The sequence below is a fragment of the Aphis gossypii genome, chromosome 3 (assembly GCF_020184175.1).
Source record: "Aphis gossypii isolate Hap1 chromosome 3, ASM2018417v2, whole genome shotgun sequence".
Lineage (NCBI taxonomy): Eukaryota > Metazoa > Arthropoda > Insecta > Hemiptera > Aphididae > Aphis > Aphis gossypii.
Genome location: NC_065532.1, coordinates 46,605,212 through 46,631,380, shown reverse-complemented (window position 1 = coordinate 46,631,380; position 26,169 = coordinate 46,605,212). Strand labels below are relative to the sequence as shown.

The 26,169-nt window shown below is 32.3% G+C and overlaps 1 protein-coding gene across 1 annotated transcript; it reads left to right on the top strand.

Moving 5' to 3' along the window:
• Positions 1 to 692: 692 nt before the first annotated feature.
• Positions 693 to 7,709, top strand: LOC126550708 (thyrotropin-releasing hormone-degrading ectoenzyme-like). The gene is made up of 12 exons (XM_050202725.1): positions 693 to 1,280; positions 1,491 to 1,646; positions 1,830 to 2,126; positions 2,812 to 2,992; positions 3,052 to 3,293; positions 3,718 to 3,898; positions 4,042 to 4,237; positions 4,345 to 4,622; positions 4,737 to 4,912; positions 6,271 to 6,438; positions 6,977 to 7,211; positions 7,300 to 7,709. Exons 1-12 carry the CDS (start codon positions 796 to 798, stop codon positions 7,432 to 7,434), a joined length of 2,730 nt encoding a protein of 909 aa, XP_050058682.1. The 5' UTR covers positions 693 to 795; the 3' UTR covers positions 7,435 to 7,709.
• Positions 7,710 to 26,169: the final 18,460 nt, after the last annotated feature.

The following is a 26,169-nucleotide window of genomic DNA, read 5'->3' as shown; positions in this document are numbered from 1 at the left end:
TACCTAGTTTAAAAATAGCTAGAGTATTAATATTTTTGAACTAAACAATTATTAATATTTTTTTTTCACAAACATATTTTGTTAAATTGTTTTTAATAAATTGAAGTTTTAAAGTGCAAATACATTTAAATAGCAGACTGACTGATAAGTAAATAGTAATCACATATGTATTTTAACCTATAAATCTGACCTCTACCGAACTACGCAAATTCTATTTGTTGACAATAATAATTATGTATATGAAAACTATAAGTACATTATTATTTTTTTTGTACTGTACCTACTGTAGTGGTTTTATTAGCCTGTCGATGAATAATAAAATTGACAACGTGATAAAGTTTACAACCAGCTATTTAAGTTTACATCGTCTATCCGGTGGTGGAACATACTCAGAAATATATTTTTATTTATTTTCAATGCAAGCGATAAAAATTCAAATTCATATTATAAATTATTATAATTATTTTTATGTGAAACAGCATTATTTATAAACAAAAATTTCGTTTAAAAAAGTCTTATTATATTGTATTTGTTTCACATTAAATCATAATAATTGTAAAAAAAAAATATGTGTATTATACAGGTCACATACCTACACGTATTAGATACTTCAAGCGGGATTATGCTTTAAGCCGAACGAGTCTTATCCACAGATAAGCTTTACGATTATATTATATATAGGTACACTGATATTATGTATTAGCATTAAACGATTGTGCGAGACTAAGCGGATAGTTATATATCATCGAGCTTCCGACAATAATAGTCGTTATTGCCTGTAGGCACAGTACGATTATGTCGAAATTCTTTTTATTGGCTTTTTTTTGTACGCTGACGGCATTGCAAAATGCCAAAGGCTTGGCGGCGCTCGCCGGAGACATCAACGACTCAAATGACGGTACGAATTACGCTTACCGTTTGCCCGATAGCACGGAACCCGTGTCTTACGACTTGCAGATAACGCCCGACATCGAAAACCGTTCGTTTCACGGTCAAGTCGACATCGTCGTAAAGGCCAAACAGTACACGACCGAGGTGATCCTAAACTCAAAGGATTTGATCCTGACGTCCGCGCCATGTTTCCAGGACATAAAGACGAACCGAAGCATGGCGATAAAAGATTATGCGTTCGACGATCGCCTCGAACGGTTGGTCGTCAAACTCGAAAGATCTATTTTGCCGTCGCGACTCTACAAGTTTACCGTCGCGTTCAGCGGAATCCTAAGAGACGACTACACCGGATTTCATAAATATTTCTATGACTCCGGCAATTACTCGAGGTATTTACATATGTCGTTCGAAACAAACGAGACGCCAGACGGCACTATTTACATAATAACACTCAGACCTTTAACGTAGACATTTTTTTTTTTTATCTAATTCTTCTCCATCCATTTGTATGCAAATAGTTTGCGCATTCACAACACAACCACCTAGTCGAGAATCAATACCATTAAACACAATTGTAACGTGATCGTTTTTCCTTATAGGTGGATAGCCCTAACTCAGTTCAAACCGATATACGCCAGACGAGCATTCCCGTGTTACGACGAGCCAAAATTCAAGACTCCGTACACCATATCGATCGCCAGGTTAAACCATCATTCTGCGTTGTCTAACATGCCTCTTAAAAACAGTGAAATCCAGTAAGTTCTACATTTCACTTAAAACATCGACCGTAATATAGACTTCAGGTCGATAAGTACGTTGTATACTGTATTTTTTCGTTATTTTAAACATATTTACTATGATAGTATAATCTATTAATTATGTTCTAAAAGTGCTATTTTACATTATTACGCATATTTAATTTTAATTTTTTTTTCTAGTTCAGAGGACGGTTGGATGTGGGATCACTTTAAAACTACAAAGCCAATACCCACGTATTTAGTGGCTTTTATGGTATCTGATTTTGATAAAAACTACATAAATGGCGATAATATTGCCATGCACACGCGCAAAGAGTATATCGAGTATACCACCTATATGATGGGAAAAGCACCAAACTTACTGAAAGGCGTAGAAAAGTTCACTCGAATACCGTATATGTTACCGAAGTTAGATTTGGTCGGCGTTCCTTTATTAAACGCTTACAGTATGGAAAATTGGGGACTGAATTCTTACGAGTAAGTTTAAAAAATATTTATTTAAATATACGCTTAAATAATAAATTGTTATATTGTGAAACCTGCCTAAAGGGACACCAACGAGGCCATTAAGAGTATCTGTTATAGATAGGTTTTTAGAATGAAGTTAATTATGGTATTAAAAATGTACAACATTCAATATCGAATTCGATACTGAATAAACATTAAATACTCTTAAGTCTTTCTGGTTGTTCTGTCTACGCAATTAACTTTATCTTTATGATACGCTATGTAGAATATATAATCTATCATAATCGGTATTCGAAATAGATCAGCGACACTATTGCGTAGTATGTATGTTAAATGTACAAGTTTGAAATACATATGTAGGTATAATAAGTATGGTTAGGTAATATGACATATTATATGTACGCATATGTATTTAATTTTGTACTAAAATAGTTGTCCGTCATCAAAAATATTTCTGTCCGTGTTTTTTATACACAGGTGTCCGTTAAAACAGGTTTCACTGTACTTACTGGTGCGATTTCTAGTAATATTTGTACACAAGTTAACTAAATAGTGAACTTAGTAATTAGTAAACTAGTTATTTTATAAAATATAAACTATTATTATGAGTTTCTAAACCAAAAGCGAGCCATTATGTGTCGTTTAAAGCGAAAACCGATGTATATATGTATAATGTATTGTTATTTTTGTTTAGAGAATTTTACGTCACTTTGTCAGAAGATTCACAAACCGAAGACAAAATACAGGGATCCATGATCGTACTACACGAGATCCTACACCAGTGGTTCGGTAATATGGTAACCACTCCTTGGTGGGACCACGCGTGGTTTAACGAGGGCATGTGCAACTACTTGAACTATTACATAACGAGTATAGTAAGTATGAGACCAGGAATTTAAAACACAGAAGTTCTCTTAACTATTCATAATCGCAGATCGAGCCCGATTGGGACCTGGACGAATCGTTCGTAGAGAACGTTCACCAGTACGCGCTCTCTTGGGACGAGTACGACGATACGCACCCTTTGACGTTCGCAGTGTCGACTCCAAACGATATCGAAAATGCTTTTGACATCATTACAATCGACAAGAGCGCGGCGATGTTTAGGATGTTAAAATGCGTTGTGGGTGAGGAGATCTTCAGGACTTCTGTGAACAAATATCTCAACGATTTTGCGTAAGTACATAAAGATAAAAAAAAACTATTCTACAGACAGCACGACATTATGACGCGCTAAAACCGATAATATTTTGCAATATTCAATATCGTTAAAATAATATCGTCACAGTGATGGCCAACGACACCGCTCGGATATCGTTTTAAAATGATTCGTTTTATCAAATCTGTTTTTATTAAAAGTTGTGTTGTTTTCAAAACAAACTTTTTCCTGTACCTAATGAACGCAACATTTTAATTTTTCTGTCACTTTAAATTTATGTAGATGATTTTACGGAAAAAATACGCAACTAAAGAAATAATAAACTCTATCGAAATCAAATTTGATTGTTATTATACGAGATTTATAATTTCGATTTTTTTTTTTTAATATAGTTAATAAATAAGTATCACTACTAAATAAACTTGTACACTACTGCTACAGGTACACGGAAGCGGAACCGATAAACTTGTGGCAGACGTTTGATAACGTGCTGTACGACGCCAACTACGTGATCGAAGACGGTGTCACGGTCGTTAAGTATATGGATTCGTGGACGGAACAGCCCGGGTATCCAGTGATAACAGTGAGATCGACGAGTAACGGTTCAGTCGTTGCTTCGCAGGTAATGAAAATAATAAAAATCCAAAAATAATGTCACACGCTATACGTCTTTATATTGTCTAATCGTGGTGGTGTTACAAAATTCGATTGATCTATGATGTCTACCGACTGAATAATTTACTATCCTTCTGACGATTTCCGCAGAAACGTTTTTCATTATCGTATCCGAGCTTGGGTACCAACGACGAAAAATGGTTGGTTGGCTTGACGTACACCACTGAGACCGAAATGGACTTCGATGAGCTCACGCCAAGTGTTTGGTTAAAACCCACCGACGATCACGCGGTATTGAAAGTTCCCGAAAATTTCGGATGGATAATCGTCAACATCCAATCGACCGGTAAGCGCTTATAAAATAAACTGCATTGCCGCGCCTACGACTAATATTATAAAATATTATGCGAGTATACAAAATAATACTATGATTATATGTGTCTGTCGACGTAGGGTTCTATAGAGTGAGTTACGACGAAAAAAATTGGAAACTTCTGTTGATCCAGTTGATAACAAACCCCGACCGGATACACGTGCTCAACAGGGCGCAAATCATAGACGACGCGTATCACCTGTGCCGAGCCGAGCTGGTGCCGTACGATTATTATACTTCGCTGCTCGAGTACCTGTTGATGGAGGATCACGTGATGCCTTGGAACACTGCGATCAACGGATTATCATCGATCATGGACGCCATCCGACGATATCCCACGGAATATTCAAAATTCAAAGTACTGTCCATTCAATAATAATATTTTGCTGTCCATACAATTATACAATAATATTATATACTTCGCAGAGTATTAAGTAGGTATTGATTTACAACGCGTTTTTTTTTCTCACAGAAATATACACAGGGATTGGCGAGCATTTTATACGACAAATTATCAGAAAATCGGATGCAAAATGCAACGACGAAAATCGGTTGGAGCAGACTATTGACGTGGACGTGTAAAATGGGCAACTCTCGTTGCGCGCAATCCGCGTCAAGACACTTTGACGCATGGATGAAAGGACACCAGTGAGTTAATTCACTTAAATCGATATCAGAGAAAATCGTGAAAAGTCTAGTCTTGCGAAGCGTCTAAACGCAATCCGTTGTATACTCGCAATACAAAGACATAACACGATATCAATTTAATAAAAAAAAAAAAGTCAGTAAAACACACATACAATGTATATAATATATATATATATATATGGACACGTCTACAAACACAAATACGCCTTTGTATCCGCCTTAGTGGGATATATAGTGAGTTATTGTCGTCTATATAGGTACTGCGTGCGAAGCACAGATATTATGTTACGTACGCAACGGTGTATTTTACACATTTTACACAATAATCGAGCAAAAAAAAACCTTATTTACGGTATAATACCATGTAGGTAAACTCTGAAAGCGTAGGATACTGCATTGTGCACGTCGCGATTGTGCACATCGATAGCACGCGGTGCAATAAAGTTTAGAATTTTATACTGTTTTTAATGTATTATAAATCAATAATTACACGCTGACGTTTATAGTGGCGACAGACCGTTCGAATCGCAAAAACGATTAAAAAAACAGTGTGTCGTTTCGTATTTTTTCTCGGTACATTATAGCAATAATGTATACACACCTACGACGAATGAAACTGTTTTTTTAAAAATATGAAAGAATTTATATTAATACTACGTGCGCATATACTACACACTCGGCTAACGACACGGTTGGTCGAGTGGCGTTGTTGTCATAGTTTTGACATTTTGTAATCCGATAACAGTCGATGTGTGATATATGATATAATGTACCTATAATATAGTGTGTTATACAGGTACGTCGTACGTGTGTGCCCTACGTACGCTTAATAATAATATTATTCTCGTCAACCTAAATCTCAACGACTTTTTAACTTATCTCTTTAGCGAACATTAATTATTTACACGCCTTAACGCGTTTAGACTTGATCAAATACCACGTTAAAGTGTATTTCGTGTCGGATGATTCTATGGTAGTAAAGTAACGGATTTGTCCGATAAGAAGACATATTATGTTTCGCAGCCTTGACACTCGGAGAGGGAGAAAAGTTTGAGCATTTCTCGGGCTCGTTCTACTACCGTAATTTGTGTGTGTCGTTTTTTTTCAAGTAGAAACGTTTTACTGAAGTCGTATAAGCATCTATAGTTCTCTGTAAAAACGCACGCGGGTTACATTTTGGGCGCAAATCTGTAGATATTTTTCTACACACAATGGCTATAATTCTAGTTCTGATCTCTAATAGTTCTCTTAATATTCAAAAACAATTTTTCGTTCCGAGAAAAAATCGTACAGTTATTAAATGTTATTATTGTCGACTTTCACGACTTGTTCGCGCTTTATTATCGACTTATTTATAGGATACCGTCCGAAATGGAAGAAGCTACGCTGTGCGCGGGCATGAAAAAAGGAAATGTAGCTGCTTTGTCGAAAATTTACAAACTGTACAAGACGACGCGATCACCGTCGCAGAAAGAAATCATTTTGAGAGCATTGGCTTGTACCAACAACGTCCAGTCGCATTTTAGGTAATACTATTATTAGTTATTATCATTATTATGTTGTTACGAGGTGTTGAAACGGCGGCGGTTGTTTGACAAGACAATAAGCTACGTTTTGCAATATTTACGCGTAGAGTAATATAAATTAGTTTATGTGAAATAGTTTAGTAGAATATTAGTGTTACGAGTTGTTGACGTTACAGTATTTCAAAAAAAAATTCTATTGAAAAAATGATAACATTCTGTATTTCTAAGTTAAGTGGCTAAAAGTCTGATTTTACATTTTATATTAATTTAACCAATTAATCACAAATTTCTAAAAACTTTACCCCAAAGTACCTACGAATTTAAGTACAAAATAGCAAAATCGGAGAGGTAATCCGAAAAGTATTGATCTCTTTCTAACTACAACAAAAAAGCCACTTTTTTATGTGTAACTTGATTTTCAAAATGCAGCAGTAATAATTATTTTCTATCCTATAATAATCAGCCAGGCACGAGTGTGAATTTCCTTCTTTTTTTTTTTTGATTTTTTGTACCTTATGTAATTTTTGGTTGTTTTAAGTCAACTGAATCTGATTCGATTGGATAAAGCGGACAGCGGTAGCTTGCAAACCTTTAAAACCATCTGCGACAACTTGGTGACCACATCGGCAGGCGTTAGAGGTCTAGCCGGTTACATGGCACAGCTACTGAACTCGATTAAATCGTCACCGATTCTCGATAACCTACAGAAGTACATCGCTGTTGCGTACGCCGCGTTGGCGCCCAAAGTGGCGACGGACGACGAGATGTTTGTTGTAAGTATGATCCACCCGTTTGATGACACTCTCGTCTTTTCTCATTTTAAAGTATTTACATAATACGTTTATTGGTTTTATAACGCAGATGGACACAATAAAGCCATCTGGCTTATCAATTGAAATTAACATCACAGTGAGCAAAATTCATCAAACAATCGAATCAAATTTGTTATGGATGGAACGAGATCACGAAAAAATCATCAGGGCAATCGAAATGTGAAGAAAAATAGGGTGCCACGAATAAAATAGAATTTGTATTACATTAGGTACTATATTATATAATAATATAATAATATGTAGGTGACAATTTTTTCTATTATATTTTTATACGAGACTAAATTTTTTTGACTTAATCGTATACGTATAACTAATCTGTATGAATTATCAATATTTTATATATTATATATATTTTACAGGTATTACAATTATTTTAATATGTTAAACATATATTTGTATAACCTTTAAATAAAATATTAAATTTTTTACAAAGAAAAACATTTTTTAACATACAAGTACATATTATATTGATATTTTATCATTATTGTTATAGACTAGGTACAGTAACACACATTTAGATGCTTATAAATTATAAGTAATTTTCTAAATACAACCTAACATTTATTGGTACAAAATATTTTTGTATTCCTAAGGAAATATCTCAATAAAATTGCTCTAACTCGACTCGTTCGATGTTCCTACAATAACTAACCATGCTCTTTTTGTTGTTTTATTTTACGTATTCTTGACTTTATCTGTTGGGTAAAACATTTATTGTTTTTAATTTTTATTTTGCGTATGTGCGAAGATAAGCCTCATTATACAATAAACGTATTTATTTGCACACGTTTATTCAGTTATAGCACCATATAATTATTATATTTATTTGTTAAAATTCCAAAGCACATCTAAACGTATGATGTAGAAAATACTTATTGACTATTTAATAAACGAATAGATTAGATTAATGCTACTTATAATATTGTACTTTAACGACAATCGTTTTTAAATTTTATAGGTACTTAATATTATGGTCAAGGCCCAGGTTAGGGTGTTAAGATTCTAGTTACCGCGTATTTAGTTTTATACGTCGGTAGTTTATCTGATAGTTGGTATAAACATGTGAGTGATACGTATAGTGGTATTATTTATCTATTTGATATTTCGTCGTTTTAATAAATTTAACTTAACGTTAGCGCTATAGTTGTTTATTCAAATTGTGTACAATTTAGATAGGTAGCTGTCAATTACTAAATAAATACCAATCGTCAACGTTAACGGCGTTAGAGAAACAACAACTGCAACCTAGTACGATATTTAGGTTTTTTTTCCACAGTAATTAAAATTCGGTTCCTGTTTGATGATTTTTTTTTTTTATCTAATCGTCGTATTTGCAAAACGATTGAGTGACTGACCATAGTATGTATAAGAGTGAACACTAATATAGGTAATATGTTACTTGTTAACAAAGAGCATTGCAAACACGTCGAGTAAGACAAATCGAAAAAAAAAAACGTTTTAAGTGTGCTCTGTTTATATTTTAAAATACGACGACAACTGCACAGCGTGACACTATACATATAATAATATGCAACACGCATTGATGTGATATTCGTTTCGACTGATCTCGGCACTAATAAAACACAGAGCAGACATTAGACGTCTTAAACATTGGACACAATACCAAAAGTGCGCTGACCACAATATAATATTATTATAATAATAATATGACGATAGTATAAAACGTATACAGCTGTGTTATACACATAACTCGGCGTCATGTCCATTCGTCCTGACGCGTACACACACACACACACACAAACATTTATTTCATCCTATAAAAGCGTGCGCAGCACCTTACCCACGAATGCCTATAAAATATTATTATACATTTTTTCCTTTCTTTCTTTTTTTCTATTTTTCTTTTTTTATTCCCTACACGTCATTAATCATTATTCTTCTCGTTAAAACTTCTGTCAGTCCTCTGCCCCTCCCCTATTGAGCTCACCCCCGCCGTTCCCAATCAACATCTTTGATTCCCGGAGTATTCTACAATATTATCTATTCCATAACAACGTGTTTTGATTTTTTTTTTTTTCGTTTTATACAACGCGTATCCGACGATAGTTCGACGGAGACGTTAGTCCGCTGTATATATAGTTAGATATAGTACCTATCTAGAACGTACTATTAGGTTACGTTCGAGGTACATTCATATATATATTATGATAATATTATTGTTATTGCAATGTATCAGACGCAAGTCTGGTAAATTCAGTGCATTACGAAATATTTTAGAACTGACGGAGAAAATGATATTCTATTATTGTAGGTATACTGCATTATGCCTACTTGGTATGTAAGTATTGGGTATTTAATATAATATATTATTATCATCGTATATAAAATACGAGTCAACGACTCGCGTGTTATTATAGGTAATATTGTGTGGTCAGAACGTTACAATAAATTATAATACAACTGAATGTACATACAAATTACAGAAGCGATAATTATTATTATTATTATTCTCCAGGTCGATTCGAATTAAATAAAATATGTTAATAGAAGCACAGTTGTTGTTTATTGTGACGATGCGTCACGCGTCCGGATGTTATATCGAGTAAACGAGATCACATCGTAAAAAAAGGTTAATTTTTTTCCGCACTCGGGTTCGTAAATTATACGACCATAATAAAAACAAGTATAACTATACATAATTTAATAATTTATATTTTTTTACTTGACATAATTTTCCCCGTATTTCATTGATCTGCTTCGATCGTAATTTTAATTATAATGTAATCTATTAAATAAAAATCACGATACGGCCACCGACTATGTCTCAGAGTTATATTTACATACATATTTTTTATTCATGTGTAATAATTATTGTACAATAGTTTAGACTTAAATCACGTAATGCATTCAATATTTGTTCGGTACTCATTCAAAACGTATTATACTGACATACGTCATATTATACATAGAAAATAAAAAACAACTATTAAGGTAAAAATTACTAATTTTTTAATCAGTATTAATAATTTATCAAATTATAGATGATATCAAAAATCTGTGGCTTAAATATTTAAGTCTGATCAGTCATGAACAGGGTTATAATTTACAACTAAAATTATGTGATTGTGACATTGTGTATACATCAATGACGTATAAAACTGTCATAAAAATAAGAGGTATAACTGTACCAACTTATTATTTATAATAATAATATTATTTTTTTTAATTCTTTCATAGTACAATTTAACACTATTTACTAATTAATTATAGGTAAAGTATACTATTTCTTTACAAAACAACGCTTTATAAACTTTCATCAAATTCTTATAAAATAATATAGAACCTAATTCAAGTTAATACCATAAAATACACTGTGTGAATCAAAAAACTATCTTCTGTATCTAGCTATATTATAATAAGCAGTCATAAAGAATCGACTGGATTCACTTAACGTCATTTTAAAACACAAAATTATCCAAAAATTTCCTCATAACTAATTATAGCTTGGATTTTCCTTATACTTGTTTCTTTCTCCCGAATACAAAATATAATACAAAAAAAATAATCAATTATTTTTCACATCTGTTGATAATTGAGTATTAATTTCAACAAGTAAACTTAATTTAATGTGTAATTGTTGTGCATTTTTTCAACAAACTCAAAACAAAAATATTTTTCTATCTCAAATTGCAGGATTCATATTTCTCTTTTCAAAATAGATAGAATTCATATGACATTCATTTTTTTTTTCAAATAACAATACGTTATGAATATTGCTTCTTATTTCATAATCTCAAGAGGATGCACTATTCGTATACTGCAGTCCGGAAGTCTTAACAAAAAAGTTTAGTGGATTGAATTTTTTTTCTTTTCATTTTTAAAGAATGTAATAATTCTCGTTCGAAAGATATATAGTTGAACGAACGCCAAAGCAATTTACTAAAATGACTGTTGTTATGTCAATATTATTATAACTTTAATGGTTTGACCAGAGATTCAGAGCTATACGCACTCTGCAGACAGTAAATAACTGAACAGATAAATCGGTATTATATACTGAACGCGCGGCGGCGTTGCTCTAGAAATGGGTCTAATGATATTTTATTATTATTCCGTCTTATTACACGAAGGCAGCAATTGACCACACGTGTAAATAATTCCCGCAGGATGTGATCTCATCAAATGCAATAATATTTTACTTTCACCGTTTAAACACACATATTATAGGCGTTGACATTTATCAAACACACAAAAAAAAAGACACACACGCACACACTAATTCAAGTTGCACTCGCTTGATACACATATTTTATTTTTATTTTTTAACGACTTAAATTACAAGCGTTAGAAAATGTATTGTGTTTAACGTTTTCATCCGTTTTCAAATTGTCGGTTTCCTGTGAAAAAAAATAAAATGTAAAATAATACAATATCATTCGTTTAGACCGAGCGCCGTTCTCTCTGTCCTGACAGATTATTGCGCCGCGACTATACTGTTATTATTATACGTACTCGAGTAAATATTAATGCTATTACACAGGGAGCGTATACTCGTAGTCTTAAATCGCAAGTTCGATAAACTGAGAAAAAGGTACGTGTCTTCGATTTTAAATCGAACAACACTGTGTAGGTACCTATGTAATGATTTGTCGACCTATTTGCAAATGTGTGAATACACCTCGTATTCAACTCGGAGCAGGAAGATGAAGTAGAAATGAGTGATGACACACGAATGTATAATATAATATAATAATATGTATTATTGTCTTAGAATTGACAATAACACGATGAAATGCGAAAAATGAAATTATTGTGTACGGTGTGCCTACCTTTAATATTCTATTTCGCTGAACTGTCAGTATAATATGCAGTTGTGTAAGTGCGTATTATTGTTAAAGAGGGGTAGAATAGGATTGGATCACTATTATAATTCACGAACGACAAATATTATATTATCCAAAGCGGGTTTATTTTTTTTTTTGTTTTTGTAAACAAACTTATATTACATCGGTAAAATTTTGTATTTTTAAAAAATGTATAGGTACATAATTAATTCGATACAGTTTTAATAGTATAAAGATCGGTGATGATTGAATAGTTGTAATTGCGCATGTTCCCAGAACACGAAAGTTATCAAAAAATTATAATATAGGTATTAGGCAATATATGTGAATATATTTAAGTAATTTTTTTATTCTAATTTCATTATTTTCTCTTCTAAATACGCTTATGAATTCTCCCTAAAACAATATATTAAAATATTTATAAATATTGGTTTTTAATACTTTACGCAAAAACAATTCGATAAATAGTACCGCATCGATATACACTTTTAAGTGAGTATAATGTTATAGTTAACGATATTATAGAAAATAATTCGTTGTTGTTGAATTAAGTGTAGTGGTATACTGGTATATATTATGTAGTTTTGAAGTTAATTCTTCCGGTTGCTCGCAGCCGTTCTCTCTCAATTTACGAAACTAAAACGCGATTAAATGAATAAAAAAAAAAAAAAAAGGATGTTATATAATTATGAGGGTCATCCCACGGATTTCCTATTAATATATTATATATATCTTCATAAACAGTTAAAAACTGTTTCAGCTTTATTAACACACTTTAAACTGCTTGTAATAAAGACAGATTGGTCAACTACAGCATAATAATATAATTTTGTATTTTTTTTTTTCATCAAAAAAATATTTTATCCCAATTTTAACTACTATACCTTTATGGTTTTTCGATTTCAGATTTTTATACGCTGATTTGAAAAATTACAGGAAATATTTTTTTGAAAACAATAATTTCTCTTCTCGTAATGACTCGGTAAAAGCGCAAAATGTACTTTCAATACTTCTCTAATAGTTTAGACGTTCAGAGAAGAAATGCATAAATCAAAAAATCCACGAGACTTTCATTGAATTATTCAAACGCGTATATTATAAAATAATTTAGGTATGTAATATAATTTTGTATTAAATGCGTGAATTTTATATTGATTGTCCGCGATAACGTACACCTATAATACGGACTAAAAGTATTCCGAGTTAAAAAAAAAAAAAAACCAAAAACAACTTTATCAAGATAACCCGCCTACTCGATGTTTCAGTGTTCATATATTATACTTCATTTACTTATCAGTTAATAATAATTATTTTAAGTACACGATGTCAGTAATCTAATCGAGCATATTATACATATTATGTATGCGCGAAGGTGGAGTGGAAATAAGATAGTAGCGTGTAATTATGCGAATCATTAACCTCGAAATCAATTTTAAAATATAATAATATGTGAATAATTTTTGAAAAATATGTTTTCTATATTTTATACGTTCATGCGTAAAATATAAATATCAAAAAACGAGAATAAACAAAATAATATTATAGTGGTGTAGTATGTCCAACGCGCCGCCGTGCACTGTATTTTAGTCGTCTGGAAAAGGAAAAATAATATATCATACTTGCTATAATAGTAGTTATAATAATAATATTAAACCGCCACAATTAGGTTCTATTAATATTATTCCATAATAATAATATAATATAGGTATTCAAATAAGCTATTAGGAAATGTTCAATCCATTAACGTCGCGTACGATGTTGAGATAAAAAAGAAACCCAAATCAACGACATGACCGGTTTACCGAAAATAATATGCAAAACCATTTATGTATTTGAGTATGACTATTCAGTAGGTAGGTATATATTTTATAATGCTTGTTCTCACGTGTTCGTAAATAATACTCGTGAAACAGATATATATATGTATAATTAAACGCATTTTGCGAGCTAAATTAGATATTCACGGATGTTGGGATTTACGATTATTTATTATAATCCCTCGGCTTAAAATAACGTTTCAATAAGATTTATGATTTATATTTTTGGTTTTTTTTTTGACATCCAACACGATCATGTGTATGCGTTTAAATTTTACATATATATTAGGTATATATTATGCTTTAAAGAGACGTGTTGATAACGAAAATCCATTAAACTCTCTAACGTTTATATTATTATTGTTATTATAAACCGTATACGCGTATAACTCGTATAACTATATATTCCCAAAACATTTAAACAAAAATATCGATTGGTCGGTTCCTTTTTCAGGTCGTGCGGAATCATATATTAACTATATAATAATATCCGCGTATTTTATACCGACAAACGTTTGTTGTTAACATTAGCAAATATCGGTCTATTACGAAAATATCTTCTAATTTTTTTTTTTTCTAGAAACGTCCGCGGTACTGAGCAGCGGCGATGACGGAATCGTCGTGAGTATGCGAACGAAGACAACGATATTAAAAAATCAATACCGTGCGTGTGTTCACAGACGATAAATCCCGCAGTGTTTTTTTGTGTTACATTAACGGACAACAAAGCTCGCCAATTATTATTATCGTAATGTATTCGTTCACACGTGAAATCCCACACCGCATAGGTACCGTTTGCCGGACCGTTTCAAACCGTCTCGACAGTTCACTTATAATGTAATTAATAGCGTACGAGTATTGTACTGGCACGGCGGCAAACGGGTGGAAGACACGATGACAGTAACTCATTATTCGCAGTACCTACGAACTGGACGGACGGTCGTAGAAAAATGTATCGTTATACGTTATGGACCACACCCCCGTGCACGTCACTCGCTCGATTTATTACGAAAAAAAAAAAAAAAAATTCTCGAATATTAAATTAGTTTATTACAAATAACCGTCTACTCATACGCACACACACACACACACATTATATTATTATGTTTATAATATCGTGTAATGTAGTGCATGTGCATAATGATGATGATATGTATCTTAAACCGATCGAACCTACGCTCCATATGAAGTGCATACGAATTTCGGTCGATGAAAAACGTAATTAAATTCTAAACCATCGACGTCTTAGCTAATTGGATTACTACACCGTTAGGTCCACAGGACTAGCGCTTACAGGTGCTAATGTATAATATGACTGTTTAAAAATTTAGTAATTATTTTTTCCCAAAAACTCAAAGAGTTTCTGAATTTACACGTCTATATACACTACGATAATAATATTATATAATATAGCGCTGTTATATTATATCGTGCACTGCACTGATACAACAGCTATAATAACAATACGAGATATATGCCTATATATAGGTATACTGTTTAATATTAACGTTCGGGTGTTACACACGACACGTGTAGAGTACATAATAATAAACCAATTGCATTTGTAAAAATCAAATATCCGAGACTTAATCACTTTGAACCCGACGAATCATAAAAGGTCAAATTCCAATCATCATCAATTTACACTTTTCTCGCTGCAGTACTCCCTCATCAATCCTCGTTTTCATTACGCCGCCGCCGTTTGGTCGTTTCGAATTTATTTACATCCAACCACACAAACACACACATACAGCTGCCTATCCTGCTGCATATTATACCGGGGTCATGTGTATAATAATATAATATAGTAGTAGTCTTTGGTTTTATTGAAGAGCCCGTGCCCCTTTCTCTGCAGCGTCACGCCTATGTACAGTATCGTCTCTTCATTTAAGAGCGTAAATCGTGATATCTTTCTGTGCGGACAAATATTATTAACAGCAGTGTGCGTGTGTGTGCACTACAGTTGAGACCGTACAAGCGCAATAATAATAATATACATCTAATGGTCGTAGTTCGATTATTTCGTTCGATTATTCGCCAACACGAAATCGGCATTCCGTACGCGTCGGATACACTAATAAAATATTGCTAAATGCACACTTTGGGTATCTGCAGTCGTGTCGTCCATACCTTGCGATGGGCCGTTTTGTTATAACGATAGACTACATAGTAAAATTAAGGACTAAACGAGTCGTTTATAGCGAGTCGTTTGATCCGACCGTCGAACTCGAGTCTCTTGCTTAAAAGACTTTACAACAATTATATATTATGATGTACGAAATAATAATAAACATATTAAATCGTTTAATTTTTTTGCAGTGTATTATTTTAATTTGCTTAATCTGTTTCGCATAGTAATACGCGTATTGTAAAACATGACATTAATGCGTAGGTATATGTCCATCATTGTGTTTGTATTATTCTTTTTCGAAATAGTCTGCAACTATCGTGATGCTTCAAACACAATATTTTATATTAATATTTAACTCGACGTTTGACGGATATTATATCTACGTATACGACTGAATAAAATATCCATGACTGTGGTTTATATCTGTTTTATCTCCTATCGCGAGACATTCGCGATATGACTTGCATTCAATACGTTTTCCGACGTCATTAGTTTTCATTGTTGCTGCAGACAATTGTTTTTCACGACTTCTAAAATAATGATATCGCATAGCGTTGTGATATAAACCTACTGCATACACGTGGCTTAGAACTTGTGTACTTTATAGCCATAAATTTGGGCAAATAATGGTTTGATGGTATAGGAAAGGATTCGTATACGTGTAGATATTTGTATATGGGCTTGTGTTTGGTTAGTCATATATTGTATCGGTTTTTCAACGAATATCTCGTCACAATATTATTTAGTTGTTAGATAAATATTTCAACGATAATTATTATTACGACTAAATTACCATGTCAGTCTTAAGTGTTTGGTACATAGAAAATTATTTTTAACATTTTTTATGAGGTCGTTGGCATTTTTATACACACACACGCGCGCGTTACACGTATACAATTTATAATAACATTCTTTTAAGATGCTATTAAATTCACTTTCGAATACTTAAAACTCTTGTGTGTGTTATATAGGTATATTATAGTGTGGAGACACGCGAGAAGGATATTAGTTGTATTAGCGCGTGGTATAAGTATAACATATTATTTTGGGTTCGTTCCTACGTGAAATGGTATAAAATCGGACGTCGTTTGTTGAAATTTCGAGTGTAAACGAGGGTCGAAAAAAAAACCACAACCCTCTTTGAGGTCGAAATAAATAACTGCCGTGACCGGGTAAAACGTCAACAAAACGACCACGTTGTATTATATTATAATGTTATTTCGTGTCTGGAGTGGGTCTCCCGGCGAAATGCCACGCGTGTACGATGTACAATTATTAATGTATAACCGTTTTATCGCCTATTTGAAAATTTTTATATTTTATTAATAAAGCGTTTATTTCAAATGAATTTCTATTTCTTGTGTTACGGGTCCACAACAAATTTCCGCTGTCGAGAGGTTCTTGTGGTTGAGAATCGCGTTAAAAAATTAATGTTTATTAATATATATTTAAAACATATATTATATTATATATTGTTATTAATTATCTTATGAACTATGAGCCAAGTTATTATACATTTATTACGTATTACACGTTATGTTTACCATGATTATTTAAAAATCATATTCGTTATCTAGTAATTTAATTTTGATTTCCTACTCGGTATTTATTATTAATTATAGAAAGTCATGTCACCTCTGTTGAATTTGAAATTGATTGAGAGAGTTATGGGTAAGACAATTATTACACAATAATGTGTTATGGCGTGTACGTGGTTGGAAATATTTGTGTCCCGTCTTATACACACTTTACGGTACCAGTTAACACACATAATATTTTTAAAGCGCCCGTTTTAGAGAGGTTTAAATAATTTGCCACTATATTGCATTTCAGAGAGGGAATGAGTGCGGATTAAATATGTCTCGGAGGGAGAGAAAAACAGAGAGAAGCCGATAACGGTATAATATTTTGTTTCTTTTTTTTGTCTTAAGGACACAAGTCGAACATCAGACAGTTACAAAATACGGGTCGTAAGGTGAAAAATACTATATATATATACACATATAACCTAAACACAAACGAGGGACTGTTTTTATAGTCCATATTATAACTCGTAAACCACCCGGTTTACTGTTTTGACCTCAACGACGGATTGCATTCTCTCTCTCTCCACTTATTAGCACTGCAACGATGCGTCGATGCACCATGTTTATCCGCTGTCGTATGGTAGTCGTAGTATCTTTGCTGTTGCAGTTTTTACGCGGATCATCGTCATAGGTTATTTTATTATAAATTAATCAGAGTTTACATGTTCGAAAATAATATTGTGTATGTATATTAATTTTTGATATGGTTTTCTATCGGTCTAACATAAATATAATATCTTCTATAATTCGATCCATACTACGAGTAGAATAAATACACATACGATACAGATTTATTCTTAATTATTTTATGTATTAATTTTTTTTCATTTGTTTTTTAGAAAGGAGTTTTGACTTATTTAAAATTTTGATTCTTTAGTTTATAATTTTTATCTGTAACATATCAGTAACTGATCAGTAATAAAATACATGAACAATTATTTTATTTTTCATTACCTAGCTATGAGTTTACGACTGTAATACGTCACATAGTTTAAATTCGTCTAATTAAAAAACGGATCCGAACTAACTAAGCATCGGTGACAATTTTTTTCCGAGTCGATTTAAAATCAGAGGAAAAAAATATACGAAAGAATGCACTTCACCGAAATCGGACACTCGAAGTATATTATATTATTTTATATTTTTTAGCATAATATACCTACACACGTTTGGCCGTTTCCGTCGATTGCGGTTGAAAATGACCCGTTGTAGCGTAATGCGGTCGGACGTTATTTTTACACAGTGTTTTTTGTCGATTTATATTTTTTTCACGTAGTCGACACCTCTAAATGAGTGAATAAAAATTATGTATAAATTATCACGGTTCCATTAGTTTGCGCACGATAAATACTAAAGTGAAAAAAAACAGCTCTCTGACAGTGAAGCGAGATTGCTTTTTTCTGTGGACAGCGTTAATTTTTTATGTCCCCCGAAATAATTTTTAAGCTTTTTATACACACGTAAATATTTATAATTGTATTTGATATGTATATTTTTACGCGGCATAATCGTTTTTACACTGATATCGAATGAATGCCAAAATATTTCTTGAAATACACATCGAGAAATAAGCCTACCCGAAAACAAGTACAGTTTAGAAAAACAATCTATATAGTAGGAAGGACGTTTTACAAAAAAATGCGATACTATAAAACAGTTTCCACTTTTTGAATTAAATACGAGCACAGGTGTGTTGTTCACAAATGGCATAAAGTAATTAGTTTTAAAATAAAAATGAAATCATTCGAAGAGGTACTTTGAAAGCTAGGCAATAATTTAAGCATACAAATAAAAAAAAAAACTTAATATACTATTATATGTTCATAGGTTCATAGGTTCTATTTTTTTGTGATCTAAACACGCTATAGATCATTATTATAGGTAAATATTTATGCGATTGCAATAATATCGACAACACGTCTCACATTTACTGCGGAGTGCAAACCCGGTAATATAAAGGATATCTTTAAATGCATCATTTTAATTAATCCTGTCAACAACGGTGTGTGTGTATAATATAGTATAATAATATATTGTTAGGATTCTGACACGATGGTACTGATACTATCGTGTACGATGCTGATGATAATGACATATATATAAGTATATGCGTATGGTTTTAAACCGACAAAACGATGGGGCCAAGTTCAAGGTCAAAACCGTGCACGGACCGCAAAAAGTAATTGTTATAAGAGAGCGCTTTATCAAGTTCATTGCACGGATCGGTAGAATTGTACGACGTCGTTGTGCTTCAAGTTTAATGCACACGAACACTCACATAACGGACCACAGGATTCGATTTAGAAAACGCGGTTGGGTGTAAGTACTCGGATGATCGATGAAATAAATACAGTTCACTGTTTTGAATTGCTTTATTTAAATATACGAAAAAATAAAAAATAAAACTAAACGTAGGCAATACTAACAGTTTAAGTTTTTTTTTTCATATTTGTACAATAAAAACCGTGTACTTATCTACAATCGACCTAACGCACTACATAAAAATATGAATGAGACGACTGTAAGCTCTATAATAATAATAATAATAAGTTGTGTATAGTTTACTTGTGGATTTTTTGATAACAGTCCACTCGACTTTAACAATCTTCACGTGTAACATAATTCTTGAATAATCAGCGACAACAGATAATAAATACCTAGAAAATATTAAGGTACTGTGGCTTTTTAAAAAGTTCCGAAAACACTCGACGACAACCGTGTTTAACATGCTTATAATATGCATAAATATTTATAACAATACATCATATTATGTGTATTATATCTTACATAAACAAACCATTGTCTACATTTTATTTTGTTAGTTGAGCTTTGATTTTTTTCTCAAACAATAGTATCCTAAGTTCAATAGTATCCCAAGAACAGCTAATCCGAAATTAAATAATATATTAAAACAGTATATTATAGGTAGGTACTTCATAATTATTATTATTTCAATAGGTATGACAAATGACAATATCAGCTAATCTATAGGTTGTTTTTTTTTTGGCACACACCCACATTAAATTGAAAATTGAATAGTGCGACCCGGTGCATTTTGTTTATTATTGGTCTATACAGTTTATTCAAATTATATATATTTTCTTTATTGTGTGTATTTATAATTGTATATTATATCGATTAAATTAATTGAAATTTGAGTAAATGGGACTCGAGGAAAAAATTCTGTTAGACAGTTTACTTGGTGACGACTTCTTTAGGTCCTTACTATTTGTTATAGCATTAATATTAATGAAATGTATTTTTTTTTTTTTTTAGAAGAAATTAATGGCGCGTTTCTACTTATATTTAAACGCCTCGTTTCGGCATTTTGGGATTCTGCCGGCTCGTGATATTACATAGATTTATTATACGTTGTTGTCATATTGTCGTTTGTATTATATTTGATATATTTATATATTATCAATGTCGATAAACGCAACGAATCGCCACGCTATTTAATTAGACCGAACACACACACGCTATAGGAGGTGCGTTCTCCGAAGTCACAGCCCCCGGGGGCACGCCGTGTTGGGTCTTTTGGTTACACTAATACAAAAATCTAATCCGTCTGTAAATCCGAGACAATTTTATTCTTTTTTTCGACTGAAACTTGTTAAATAATAGTAACTACAAGAAAAGAAATAATAATAATAATAAGACGAAAAAAAATAATACAATAATAATCCTTTTGATTGGTATATATGTAGTAGTGACTGCATTTTTATTATATATATATATGTATGTATGTACATAAAGTGTATGTGGCGTATGCACATAAACATATATATATTTACTATAGCTAGAAATGGAATGTTTTCCTTTTGAAAACCGTCGGTTCTAATGGTCTTGGGACTTCAATTGGCAGGCGGGTATATGGTGGTGGTGTGACCATAGAGTAGGATAGAATGAGGAGAAAAAAAATGATAAATCATCGTGAGGGCACGTCAAGATCATTTTTAAGATAGTCATTCATTCGTTAGCATATTCCTCGGTTGTCTTATGGCCACCATTTATTATTATATTACATTTTACGTATACTTATATATATATTATATGTATAGAGATTTTACATTTTTTTTTTTTTTTTTGTTCTCTCGGTCGAGTACCCGATGTGGTCCATCCTCTCTTTATTTTCCTATTATTAAATTTTATTATTATTCAAACACAATCGATTCGTGATTGGAAAAAAGGGTGTGACCCAGACGTCGCGGAGGAAACCGATTTATTTTTTATTCGATAAAAACCAGACTCTCGCGACGATTTATTTTTAAACGTTTGGTAAATTATAGGATTTTAGATATGTTTAAAATAGTACTTAAATAAAATAGCGAATATATTAAAAATAAAAAAACTATCATCATATTTTTTATAAATGACAAATTAAATCAAACGTCGTTATTGCTTTTTTCATAATAATCACACTTTATACTATTGATTATTGAATAATATAAATCATTATTTAAGGTAGTTGAACGTATTTTGAAAAATATATTAGTGTTAGCCCTTATACTAATATTTTTTTAATGTATATTTTAAACCTTGAAATAATATTTGTAAAATATCCCTACATTCAATAAACATAAACTTTGTCATACAGTTATCTCTAATGTCACAAATGAATATATTCTTAAGATAAATCTTTATTAAATAATATAATAGGTGTATAATACACAACAACTCAAAGACAATAATAGTTAATATAATGGTACAAAAAATGTTTCCAATAATACAAGTGTTGTGGTGCGGTATAAAACTGGGTGAGTGGTTGCAGACACAATATTGACGTATCAAATCGGTCCCTCTGACACGCGTAGACTTGTGCAGAAATAGGACACAGTACGTTTTATTATATATTTTTAGTGTTGATGCAGCAAAATTAAATACTCGGGAAATATTTCTAAACCAATACCATGTCGGCGAAAAAATACTCAGATACAATTATTGTTTTGTCAGATTAGAGAAATTGTATTTATGTAACATTAAAAATTATAGTTTGTGCGAATGCAATTCTCTCATAATAGTGTGTCTATAGTGATTAATGAATTAGTCTTCAGTTGTTGGTTTTGAGAATTAGAATGAAAGTTCGAAAGAGTAAACGGTGGAATGGACAAAATAAATAAAAACCTGTGGAGAGAGAGTGTGAAAACGACGAAAAGTGAGACGAGCGTTGTAATAGCTGTACAAAAATCGTTAGATCGGAATTAACGAGTGCAATTTATTTATTTATTATGCTTAATAATATATTTTAATACTGAGAGCGATACGATAAGTTGTTGTTTTTGTGCGAACGCTTGAAAAGTACACCGTCTGAAAATAAAAACGTACACAATCGCGTGAATGCAACGATCAATGCGGTATAATAATAAGCTTAGATAACAACAATACGGTTGTTGATTTATACGCATTCAGACACGATAATTATTTGGATTATTATTATATAACAATAATATATTACTGTTATCATGTTTTGTTAAGTCTTTAGATCCCGACGCGAGAATAATATTATTATTCGTCCGAAAACCAGTCGGACGAATCTGCCCGGAAAATCTTGGGTCAAACTCGCTCTGGTCGTGGCCAAATAATATTTTTTACTATCAGTCCGTCTGCTTTTTCCTGTCAACGACAAAAATACCGTAAACCGTTCGAGTACGAGGGCTATGCAAAAAATTCCGTCAGGAGACGTTTCATCAATCGTGTCATCGCGCCGTCGTCATTAGTGATTTTCTCCGCGGGCGAATCCGATGACTGCGCTGTGTTATCGCCCGTCGATCGCAAAGTGTCGACCACCTTATTTTCGTAGACCGACCGACGCACAAAATCTCTTGGGATATTTTTCGTCTTTTCCAACAGAGCGATTAATCATTGATACCGGGCACGTCTTCGTCCCGTGTACAATAATTTATATTATACACCTGCGTATCGTGATTACTATTATCATTACCTGCAGTCGAATACCTATAGCCAAACGACCGGTGGGGGGGGGGGTAATGCTACTTGCGCTCAACCATCAGAATATTATATCTTTTTATGGGTAAGTTTCATCCTCAAAATGTATGATATGGACCATAGTGATTCGCTACGCATCAAAATACATTTAATGTAAAAATCCCCATTTTCATTTGTTTTTTTTTTTTTTTATAGGTTAACTAGATCCAATTTTCTATCGGAAACATATTCAAAGTTGAGAATTGAAGAGTTTTATTGAAAACTTGTCACGCAATCATTACTCATACATACAAAAAATAATAATAAAGAAAAACCACACCGTTGTAAAATCAATACATTCATCTCTTGGTTCAGTGTCTAAAACAATTGGTCAATTAGTTCAGCACGACCAATACACGATTAATTAATACACGACTGGTTATGAAATATATTTTTCTCTATTATTTAAAATGACGACGAAAAGCGATTTCGTTTATTCAATCGTCCGCGCTTGTTATTCGACGAGAACGGAATCGTTTCAGTGTGCAGTCGTTTTGAAGTGTTCAGAGATTTCAACGTACCCGACGGAAAAAAGTCGTAGGAAAAAAGTCGTTCTATATATAGTTTATGGGAAACGCGACTTTGACCAAAAGTCACCACGGTTTAGGTAAGTATCTCGAGTTGTGTCTCGGTACATACACATACATGTACCCATACGATAACGTCAAAGTGCACTGCAGTACACAATATCGCGTACAATAATGTAGGTACACGCGTACCTATATTATAATACGACTCGGCGCGCACACATTCGACGCGACCACTATATAAACATGTTTGTGAACACGGCGACCGCGGTGACGTACAAGAATCGTATTACCCGGCGACCGCGCTAGTACCTATATCGTAGGTACGGTATAATATATTATTATTAAATACGGTTTGCAGTGTGTGTGTGTCGTGCGAGCAAAGTCGTCGACAGGATTTGTAATCGAACGTCGCGCATAATTTTCTGATCTTTTTCGTGTACAACAGACACGCGGACATGAACATACACAAACACAAGCTCATATAATATATATAATATATATATTGTATACTTGGACACACATAGCACACACCAGGTAGGTCGTGCGTGTGTATGCGCGGGCGCGGTATCGATACGCGTTGGCTCGCAGCCCAATACGTCCGCACTACATAGGTACCTATAGGTATATATATTATAATGCCTATGTACTACATATTGTTATAATATCGTCGTCGTATTGTCGCCGTATCGGTCCGACGACTTGGCAAATCCCTCGATCAGTCTTATGGCGTATGTCTTATATACGCTTACCGACAAATCGTACACGTTTCACGTTATTTTATATAATATTATAACACAGTGGTAGGTAATTTTCGTGAAATATTTTTTATTATTGTTGTTGATTTGGAGCAGCAAATATTATCTATCGTCATATTTACTAGTCGTGTTATATAATAACGATGATTATATTATTGACAAGGACCTTTTTATTTTCCTCAACGTTTGATTTCAATACCGTGTAATTAAAAGTTTATAATATAGTTATTGGTTAGTTGAGTTTATAGAGTAACAACTGATCACTCTTAAAGTGGAAAAATGAAATTCAAGCATTTAAAATGTACGCGATCTTTACGATGAGCATACAGATAATATTATACACTTAAAAATTCCAATAATCAGAATTTGAAAAAAAATGTACAGTTTTAAAGGATAAAATGAAATGATTTGGTGAATAAATATACTTGAGTAGATCGTTTAAATGTTAAAAATTTAAGTTTGAATTAAAATAATATATATTGAATAGTTAGGAAAACATTTATTTGTAGGGATAACGATGTCGTAGAAATTTAGATTTCTGCAGTATTTTTCTGTGGTACATAAAAGTTTATAATACTTTACAATTTAGTATTTATAAACAATTCAAGTACCTATATGATATCTACTGGCGATTAGAACGAAACGCGTGACATAATAATATATAATGCGAAATAAATAACACTTTTGGATTGCTATGTATCGGCTTCTGATAACCAAAACGCTTCAGGCGTTGTCCGACTGATATATGTATTATATTATATTTTATAAGTGATATTATATGATATAATACTGATATGTAATGATTTCAATAATATTCCTTTCATTTTTTTCTTAATAGAATGCAACGTAAACACTTTTGTGATATAAAATGAAAATGAACTGTTTATCATTGTCTAAGGCGTCTAAGCTCTTTAGAATTAGGTCAATTGGTCTTCGTGCATATCCATTGTACGCGTTTGCTTCTATGTTTTAATTTCCCAACAATTTATTTGAGCTTGTGACATCATTTTAGAACACATTTCGAATATTTTACTCGATTAAGACTTTTTAATTAATATGATCAGCAAACAAAGAAAAATGCATCATTCAAATCGATATTTATCATCAAATTTGGGAATTATTTTAAAAATATTATTATAGTTGTAAATTGTAATTTATTTAAACTAATTTATGTAGGTATTATTTTATTTATTGCGATTATCTAAATATTCCTATTTTCATACAAAAATATCACCACAATATGATACAGTAATAATACGTTTTGTGTTTATATCTCAACGTCGATTTAA

What these genes read in the sequence shown, in the direction of transcription:
- LOC126550708 (XM_050202725.1), top strand. Translation starts at nt 796, where the DNA reads ATGTCGAAATTCTTTTTATTGGCTTTTTTTTGTACGCTGACGGCATTG. An exon ending in ACTATTACATAACGAGTATA is followed by an intron (nt 2,993 to 3,051) that starts GTAAGTATGAGA and finishes TCATAATCGCAG; the next exon opens with ATCGAGCCCGATTGGGACCT. An exon ending in CGGAATATTCAAAATTCAAA is followed by an intron (nt 4,623 to 4,736) that starts GTACTGTCCATT and finishes TTTTTCTCACAG; the next exon opens with AAATATACACAGGGATTGGC.